The 10,632-nt window shown below is 33.2% G+C and overlaps 1 protein-coding gene across 1 annotated transcript; it reads right to left on the bottom strand.

Annotated features, from left to right (window-relative positions):
• Positions 1 to 313: 313 nt before the first annotated feature.
• Positions 314 to 6,804, bottom strand: LOC109164742. The gene is made up of 2 exons (XM_019313291.1): positions 6,024 to 6,804; positions 314 to 435 (listed from the first exon to the last, which is right to left on the bottom strand). Exons 1-2 carry the CDS (start codon positions 6,802 to 6,804, stop codon positions 314 to 316), a joined length of 903 nt encoding a protein of 300 aa, XP_019168836.1.
• Between the last annotated feature and the right edge of the window lie 3,828 nt (positions 6,805 to 10,632).

The raw sequence follows: 10,632 nt of genomic DNA, 5'->3' as shown, positions 1-10,632 counted from the left end.
AGAAGGGCTCTTCGTCACCAGGCTGCCGGAGACGAAGACGGCAACGGAGACGAAGCGGAAAACGGTTTTTCCTTTTTTTTTTTTAATTTAGTTTTGTTATTTTAAATTATTAAAATAAAATAAAAAATTATTATTTTAATATGGTAACCTCCACATCAGGTAAGCAAGTTATTTGTGGCTAAATTGTAACATTTTGCGTTGTTCAATGACACAATTGCACTTTTTTTAGTTCAATGGTCTGATTACATTCTTGTGTGTAGTTCAATGGCCTATTTAAACATTATTCCAAATTAAAATATCAAACGATGTCGTTTTAATCCAAAGTCCACCATGCTACGGGAATCCTGATCCACAATATAAATTGCCTCTTCACCTCATAAAACGTGGCTCGTGCTACCTCCTCTGCTAAGAGGCTCGCTCCAGCCCTTAGGAAGCCTATACCAACAATCTATATTAACAGCCAAAACCAATAGCCCTTTTTCAAATGAAAGCCCAATTAGAGGTAAAGAATATGATTTCTTCCTGGTAACACACCTAGAAACACTTCTAGCGCAAATTATGCTATGCAACCGTGTCTACTATGTATGGTGCACACGGTTGTAAAAACGACGTTGTTTTGACTAAAAACGCGCGTCTCACTTTTTTTTTAAAAAAAAAAAAATCAGGTCCGATTCCCGGCAATAGTATTTTTTTGTGCATAATTTGAATTATATATCCACAAATTCATAACTATATACCCACAAGTTCATAACTATATATCCACAGTAAATGAATAACACAAAATTTAGAATGAATAAACTAAATATCCACAATGAATGAACTAAACATCCACAATGAATGAACTAAATATCCACAATGAATGAACTAAATATCCACAAATTCATAACTATATATCCACAAATTCATAACTATATATCCACAATAATTCATAACTATATATCCATAATAATACTGTTGAGGAGAATCGAAACTGAATTTTTTTTTTAAATGAGAAGCGCATTTTTAGTCAAAATAACGTTGTTTTGCAACTGTGTGCACCATGCATAGTGCACACGGTTGCACAGCATAACTATTGACACTTCTAGCCACCCTAAAGATTATTCTAGACACAAAGGGCTCCACCTCTATATCTAGAGTATGTATAAACCTAATCAAGATTCTTCTTTCTTTAACCAATCCATGAAAATATTTTGTATTTCTCTCACCATCTACAACCCGCTGTGAATTGAATGTACTTTTTGTTGCCAATATTTCTCTTCAATTATAATCTGCCTTTGCAATTCAGTTTCTACTTCTTTTTTTAATATAAAACCATGTTTTCTTCTGAGGAATTTGTTTGGATATTATCTTCCAACTTCTTAGTCTTTAATTTGTTTGTTTTTCTGTGCTAATAAATATATACATTATAATTCAATAGTTGCACACTACATTGTTATTCAACAAAATTACTATTACTAAACTTATGTTGAATACAATTACCTAACACTGTTATAATTCTATTACTATTTAATAAATTCTAATATTAATGACCAAATAAATAAAAATTATAATGTACCCTTATAATTACCATATATTGATTAAATAAAAATCATACATTAACTATTTTTTAAAAATAATTTTGTACCAATTCTCTTTATAACTTTGTACATTATACTAACCCAAAATTCTTTAATTATCATTTTTCAATTTAAATATAATTTTCTATATATAAATAGAAATATTACAATAATACGGAGTAATTACTTATTCCCTTATAAGTAATAATTAAACACTCTATTTCTAATTAGTATTACATTTTTCAATATAAGTATTATTTTTTTTGGTTGCTCAAAGGTATCCCTCCAGCCGAAAGCCAGAAGACTAATCCCCCGTCCCTACGGTCAGCACACTAAGTGGTAGGGGACTGGCCAACTGGTTTGCTCCATTCACATGGATGGGGATCAAACCCCCAATCTCATGTTTAAGGGACGAGGTGCTGAACCACCACGCCAACCATGTTAGTTTCAATATAAGTATTATATTTTCATATTGATCCGACTCGACGCATCTCATAGAAAATGATCCGTGAGACAGATCCATACAAGTGTGACCCTATTTATTGTGGTGAGTGTAGAGAAAATCTAACAAACCCTATCCTTTTGGATAATTCCTACATTTAATTTAAGTGTTTAAATTAAATATGAGGAATGTATCGGGACACCATCACGTGGGTTCATTATTTCATAACTTCAAATAATGTCAAATTATCCAAATTTCTTCAAAATGATATAATCCACATATAATTGGCAAATTATTGTGTGGACCATAACATAAAGTACATTTTTAATATACTAAATGATCATTATTTTTGTACTGTATGTACATTATACAATATAATGTACACTCAATACAAAAATAATATACATCCCATAAATACAATGTACATTATTTTTGTATTGAATATACATTATTTTTGTACTGAATATACATTATTTTACACTATACAAAATATGGTCCACACAACTTGTGTGGACCATGGTCCATACAACTTGTGTGGACCATGGTCCACACAATAATGATTGCATATAATTTTGATGGGCCAGAATAAGTCAAACCCGTTAATTATGAAGTCCAATTAATGCAAACGGTTTGGTAGTCCAAGTTAATTAAATATTCCACAGTCTTGGACCAAACAATCCAACATCCAATTACCCTTAATTAAATAATTAGACCAATTAAATATTTATAGGGTCATTTAATCCAATCGTCATGCTGTGCATCCGTATGCACCATGCATGGTGCATACGGATGCCAAAACGACGTCGTTTTATTAAAAAACGCGTGTCTCCCTTTTAAAAAAATTCAGGTTCGATTCCCAGCAACAACATTATATTGTTCATTCATTCTGGAATTTTAGTTCATAGATTATGGAATTATAGTTCATTGATTATGGAATTATAGTTCATCGATTATGGAATTGTAGTTCATCGATTCTGAAATTTTAGTTTATAGATTATGGAATTTTAGTTCATTCATTCTGGAATTTTTAGTTCATAGATTAGATTATGGAATTATAGTTCATCGATTATGGAATTTTAGTTCATATGTTGTTGCTGGGAATCGAACTTGATTTTTTATTTAAGGGAAGACGTGCGTTTTATTAAAACGACGTCGTTTTTGCATCCGTATGCACCATGCATGGTGCATACGGATGCACAGCATAATTTGCCCATTTAATCAATCTAATTAAATAAATATTAATCTAATTAGCCCAATTAAAATAATTAATTTCGCAACCAATTATTCATCAAGACCAATAACACAAATCACTCCACTTCAAATTCCAATGCTTACAAAAACCATTCAAAATAACTATGTGCCCAAGTGTGCGCATTTTATGTATTATCAATTATAACAAATTTTAGTGAGTGAAAAAACATTTTAGAATATTTTTATCAAGGTAGAACATTCTAAATCATTAAGAGTACTATTAAAATATTTTCAAAGTTAAATTTACTACCTTGTATTAGGCAAATCATGTCCATTTACTAATGAAATAAATGACTATATATATACATTGTTAAATATGTATAGTTTAATGAAAAGTTAGTTTACGTTTTAGATTTAGATTCAAGTCTTGTTACTTTATCGATATACTATCAATTACTTTATTATATAAACTTAACAACAAATAAAGAAAATAATATTTATTATTTTGTAAATCAATAAAAAGTTTATAATACAAGTAATGTTAATAGGTAATAAAAAAATTCTTAAACACCATTTTTAGGTATTAAAGTCACTACTACAGAATTCGCATACAACGTCGGGCCTTTAACATCGGCTATACGGCTATATATATAGCCGACGTTAAAGAGTTTTTAATTATTTTTTATTTATTAAATTTATAACGTCGGCTACCTATTAACAAATAGCCGTTATAAATAAAAATAAAAAAAATAAAATAAATAAATACCCTACGACGTCGGCAATCTGTCCAGCCGACGTCGTAGGGTATATTTTTATTTTTTTAAAAAAAATAATTTAGATATAACGTCGGCTAAACGTTATTAGCCGACGTTAAATCCTAAACCCTAAACCCCGTGGCTCCCACCCGCACACCGCGGCCCAAAGACGTCGCTTGCCGCCGCTGCCGCTCCGCCACACACAGACGCGCTACCCAGCCTCCCCACCGTCTGCTGCACTACCGCACCGCTGTCCGCTGCTCCCCCGTCGTCCGCCTCTTCGCCGCCGTTGAAGGTAATTTTTTTAATTATTATTAATTAATTCGAATTTTAGTAAATATAATTATATTTTAGGGTTTATTTGAAATTATTATTAATTAATTCGAATTTTAGTAAATATTAATTATATTTTAGGGTTTATTTGAAATTTATAGTGCGTGTTGGATTTGGAGATGATGAGTAAAGATGCCAATTTTTTGTTATGATGTCTGTATATGTGATGTGGAATAATAGATTAATCTCATTAATATAAACTGAGATGGTGAGATGTAACAGTTCATACTTTTCTGGATGGGCAACTCTAAGAGAGAGTTCAGAGTACTGGTGATCTCTTGTGAACTAATGCATTTTTAGTATCTTGTTTGTGGGTTATCGTTCTTGGATGCATATTTTGATACTGAGAAGAAATCTGTATGATTTTCACTGGCAAATCATTAGTCCAACAGCTGAATTTGTTTGTGAGCTGTGTCATATTATTCTTAATCAAATGATAGGTGTGGTACACATTTGATGGATATAATAAATGATTCAAAATATATTTTTTCTTTAAAATTCGTGTTTCCAACTTAGAACAGTTTGCGACTTGCTTTGTTTCTAACTAAGAAAAATTCAATATTTCATACTCTAGTCTGATAGTTGTTGAACATTTCTGATCATATGATCAGGGAATAGTAAGATGAAAGTAAAACTAATTCTAGTTTTACATCAGAAATGCCATTACTTCAAAATGTTAGGCATACAACAAATAATAACATTTATTACTTGTGTTTTTGAAATTTAAGTAGTTATGATGTTGTTAAATCCATAAGATTTGGAAGATACATTTCCCTGTTGTGAAAGGACTCGTGAGTCTGTTAAATATGTGAGATAGAACGCTCTACATTTGCATTTTCTGTTGGCTTCATTTCCTACTGTAAAGAAATTGTTTAGTCTTGATCACTGTCTGGCAATTATTCCATTTATCCAGGAACAACTCAGGCTGATTCTTAGGGGACAGGCATCAATTTTTGATTGGTCAAGATCAACTTCATTGGCAAGGACGTTGTCTCCGCGAGTTTTGGAAAGCCAAGTTGATGCCAAGAAGGTATGTTTCACCCACACCCTCCTTCCCCCTTACCCCTCTCCTTGCCTCTCTTCTTATGAGATAAAGTATTTACCACTCAGACGTTCAGAATAATAGTTTATTTCTGGTGTCAACTGTCACATATTAGAGAAATAGAAAAGAAGTTTGTGCCTTTGTGGTGTCAACTTCCTCAATGGTTCAGTAAGTTCAGTGGAGGCTTACTGGAAATGTTATTGCTAAATTGAAAATAAGTAGGTTTAGTGTGCTGAACTAAAGTTGCTTAATAAAACTCATATTCATAAAATGCCTTGACTTGTGATGAACAGTTTTATCTTATATGTAATGCTAATCCAATTCATATAAGTTTTAACTATATATTATTGATTTATTTCGAATTTTAGTAAATATATTTGCATTTTAGTGTTTTTGATATTTGTTGAATCAATGTTAACATTTTTTTTGAAAGGAGCCTGTACGGCATTTATTCGAAATAGCAGCTGGTGGACTAGAGTCCGAATACATAACAGTTGTTTGAGTAAAGGCAAAAGATGCTAAAGTATGAGCTAAATAATTCTCTAATCTAGGAACATAACGAATTAAACAATTGTCAAAAGTCAACATACTAGTCCTGCAGCTATCAATGGTGTAGCCCAAGTAAGACCGCGATGATCGAGTCGAAGATGATAGATATTGTTGTAGTACTAAACAATCCGTGAAGAGCTGGATAGAGTTTATACCGCGATCCCTCAACCATGACAAAACTTCTTTGCACGCTAGAGCCTCTGCCATTAGTGGTGTAAAACAATCTGACATAGGGGTGGTCATTGCGGAAATATATCCTCCTTGCGTATCTAGAATAATAGCACCGGCCGCCGCCTTGTTCGTTTGTGGGTTGTATTCCGCGTCGAAGTAGCACATGAGAGGCTCCACGTCTGAGGCGATTGGTTGTTCTTCTGGCCGCATCACAGCACTGCTTTGTGGCAGTCCGTGCACTGCCGGCACAGCAGTGGCGTTCACTGTCGTTGGCGGCATTATGGTCGGCATTCCACCCTGCTCCGCTACGGCCATATTGGTCTGTGGTTGTGCATGTGTGGGGTGCGCAACCTTCCAAGAGTGTACAGTTGAAGACGTCATTGCTAATATTTTCTGAGGCCTGGGTAAACATGCGTCCCAAACAGCCCCATTCCTCGCACGCCAAGTGTAGTATAGAATGGCCACTGCATAAATAATCTCATTATCATCTAAAACATTCATCAAATCATTAAACCAATGACTGAAAACATTTGTGACACTATTGGGAATTGGAAGGTGAGATTGTGCCCAAATGTTTGTTGTATAGCCACATGTGATCAAAGAATGCACAATATCCTCATGTGCAGTTCCACACATAGCACATGTTGGATCAATATCCACTCTCCTTATAAGTAGATTGTTTGTGGTGGGTAAAATATTATTCAGAGCTTTCCATATAAATGTCTTCCACTTTGGGGGATCTTGAGTTTCCATAAAACCTTCCATTTATCAAAGGTCCCTAGTGGTTGGGAGTAATCACCGACTAGTTTCCTATACCCATCCTTGACTGAATATTCACCATTTGGATCCCCATACCAGTACCACAAATCATCATAATCAGGTGACACAGGTATTTTTTTAATTCTTTCTACATCCTCCGATATGAAAATATCCGTGAGAATATCCGGATCCCAGGTTCCTGTTTGTTGATCCATTAGACCCATCACCTTTGCCTGTGCCAATTGGGGTGGTCTTTCCGTTTCTATTCTCGGTTGGTTTTCATCATGTAACCATGGGTGGTCCCAAATTAAAGTTGGATGAATGCTTCTCGGTTGAGTACGGAATTAGAGAATTTATAGAGTTTGCAAAACGTCATATTCCAAATAATGATGCGATGTTTTGGTGCCCTTGTAAGAAGTGTTGTAATCTAAAACTATTAAGTGCAAATGACATATATGATCATCTAATTTGTGATGGAATTAATCTAAATTATACAAAATGGATATGACACGGTGAAGGAGGAAGAGAGACTAGTACATCTAACATGTATGTTGACAACGAAGCAAATGAAGATGATGAGTCTGAAGATAGGTTGGATGAAATGTTCCTTGATGTTGGAGAAGAGTTCACAAATCGATCAAAAGAGTTGGATGAATTATTAAATGATTCAAAACAGCCTTTATGGCCCGGGTGTAGTAAATATACTCGCTTATCTGCTGTTTTGAAATTTTTCAACTTAAAAGCTAGGAATGGATGGAGCGACAAGAGTTTTACTGCTTTACTTGATTTAATAAACGATATGCTTCCAGAAGATAATGGACTCCCGAAGAGTACATATGATGCCAAGAAGATTATGTGTCCCATGGGTATGGAGTATGAAAAGATACATGCTTGTCCTAACGATTGCATATTGTTTAGGAATGATTACAAAGAATTGAATGCATGTCCAATCTGTGGGGCATCTCGGTACAAAATAAGAGAGCATGTTGTTGGTAAGGCAAGTTCGAAAGGGCCACCAGCTAAAGTTATGTGGTATCTCCCAATTCTTCCAAGACTTAAGCGTATGTTTGCAAATCCAAGCGACACGAAAAACTTAACATGGCATGTAGATCAAAAAATTTCTGATGACTATCCCTTACAACTTGATCCGTCGGAGATTATGCGTTTCTTAAGGATGGAGACGTTAGATGTTTCCATATTGCAGTTCTTTATAAGGCAATAATTAAGTTCTTTACTTATATTTGTTTATATAATATTTTTCATTTCATCTATTATATTACTAATATATATGATTGATTGTATTTTTGAATAGGAGTCTTTATGACAAATTTGATTTGGCATCAAAGACCACATATGGCTTCTTAGATTCACATTTCATTCAACCAGTTTCGAATACTATAGATGAACGGACAGGGTATATCAACGTCACCATGCAATATGGACAGAAACAATGCTATCTAGCGCCATATATTTTAAAGTAAGTTTTAATTGTTTCAAATAAAATAACTTATATATAATACACTTTTATTATATATTATATTTACTTACAACTAATACATTATTGATTTGTAGTGACCATTGGGATGTTGATGGCAATTTGTCCTCAACTTAATGAAATCTATTGGTTTGATTCAATTGGAGGCCATCCAGCCACGTGATGACATCAAAGATATTGTTGAAAAGTATGTGAACTTATAAGTATTAATATGTATAATTAATAAAGTATGCATGATGTCATAAAGTATTTATGTATACTAATCTCTTATAATGTTAGGTGTGTCAATTCAGCAAAGTTGTTGAGAAGCAATGGATAACTCGTTCACCAAAATGGACTAAGGTTTTGGTGAGTATTTTATACATTTGTAAAACTACATATATATTTTATTGTTTTTTATTAAATAAAATTTTAAATGTAATTTAATTCAAATGTAGTATGCTCAACAAGTTGGAAGTACGGCATGTGGATATTATGTGATGAAATACATGCTTGAAATTCTTTCCAAAGAAGCATGTGCGGAAATGAATAAGGCATGTAATTTAATATAATACATTTTTCTTTCTAATTTTAAAAATGCTAGCTTACTAATTATTTAATAATTATCAACTTTGTAGATTGTTGAACGAGTTGGTGGATCGAGCTACACTCAACAAGAAATTGATCAAGTAAGAGACGTATGGGCCGACTTCTTTGTTGATGTATGGTTAAGTATGTAAATTGAACAAATTGATATTAGGTTTTGATAATGTTAACTTGTATTATTAATTAGTATCAAATTGTGAGATTTATTACTTTTATTACTTGTTTCATTATAAATATTCTTCCAAAAGGATGAACACCAACCCTAAGGGCCCCATTCTACATATTTTGATGTGGTTGTGGTGCAATAATTGAGCAGGTTTTGATTGTGGTTGGGAAAAATTGAGCACGTTTTTGTTGTGATTGTGAATAATTTGAGCAGGTTTTTGGGTATAAATGGACAAATAAATTGTATATTAAAAAAAAAAACATACAACGTCGGCTAATTAGTATTAGTCGACGTTGTATATATATTAAAAAAAATGCAGTTTACAACGTCGGCTAATTAAAATTAGCCAATGTTGTAATATATTTACAAAAAAAATAAAAACCTTACAACGTCGGCTAATTAGTATTAGTTGACGTTGTATATTATTTTAAAAATAAAAAATAAAAAAAGTTACAACGTCGGCTAATTCGTATTAGCTGATGTTGTAGATATTTATTAATTGAATTAAAATATATATATAACATCGGCTATTTAAATAGCCGATGTTATATATAATATATACAACGTTGCCCAGAACAATTTTGGAATTTAGTCGACGTTAAAGGTGCTATTTAACCGGCGTTAAAAACTTGCATCCGATCCCATCCATATTATTCATCTGATAAATCAATCGGATCACCGTACCGATCCTTAGCGGCCATCTGAGGAAGCGATGACGAGATGGATATCCGCCATCTAGCTCAACAAGAACTCTCGCCAGAGGTTCCGGATGGTCGCCAAACGCGCTCGAGTCGAACGTGATTGCAAGAAAATGCAAAAAAAGATGGGAATACTTTTGTATGTGTAGAAGGTTGCCTTGCACTTTATTGATGCAGCTAGTCAGATTGATCAGCCAAGCATTCCAGACGAGATGAGCAGCAGAAAAAAAAAACAAAAACAAAAACAAAAACAACAACAACAAAATCGAAAGCGGCCACAAAATGTCCAGGATGCAGAGCCAGAGCCGTTGCCGCCCTCTACTAGAGCGTCGAAACCACCATCGCGACACCTGTCGTCGCCGCCTACCACCGGACGCAAATCGACGGCCAAAACATGTTTTTTTTTTTTTTTCCGAAAATCATACAGAAATTACGGCATATTATTGTCAATTTTTTTATTTTTTATGTTTTTGCGATAATCAGACATGGTCCAATAAAATTATACAGATATGAAGAGATGATAATATAATTGATACGCTGTCCAAAAAGTTTTCGAAAATCATACTGGCATGATGGTGAATATATATATATATATATATATATATATATATATATATATCATACCATATCAATACAAATTGCATATATATTGTAAAGCATATAATTCGTATCAACAGGATTTCAGAATGTAAATATACAATACTTAAGCATATTCTCTTTATGCACCACGTGCTAAAGCTTATGCTCTTTCAAGTTAAACAAAATGTATCAAGCATATTCTCTGCATAAGCAATGTTATAGCCAATTGAAATGTTTCATTCTCTAATAATTAAGAATGCTAGTCATAGCACATTATGACAACAAATAAATACCGGAAATATTCCTAATTA

This window comes from Ipomoea nil, unplaced genomic scaffold (genome assembly GCF_001879475.1).
Source record: "Ipomoea nil cultivar Tokyo-kokei standard unplaced genomic scaffold, Asagao_1.1 scaffold3069, whole genome shotgun sequence".
Lineage (NCBI taxonomy): Eukaryota > Viridiplantae > Streptophyta > Magnoliopsida > Solanales > Convolvulaceae > Ipomoea > Ipomoea nil.
This window is presented reverse-complemented; position numbering and strand designations above follow the sequence as displayed.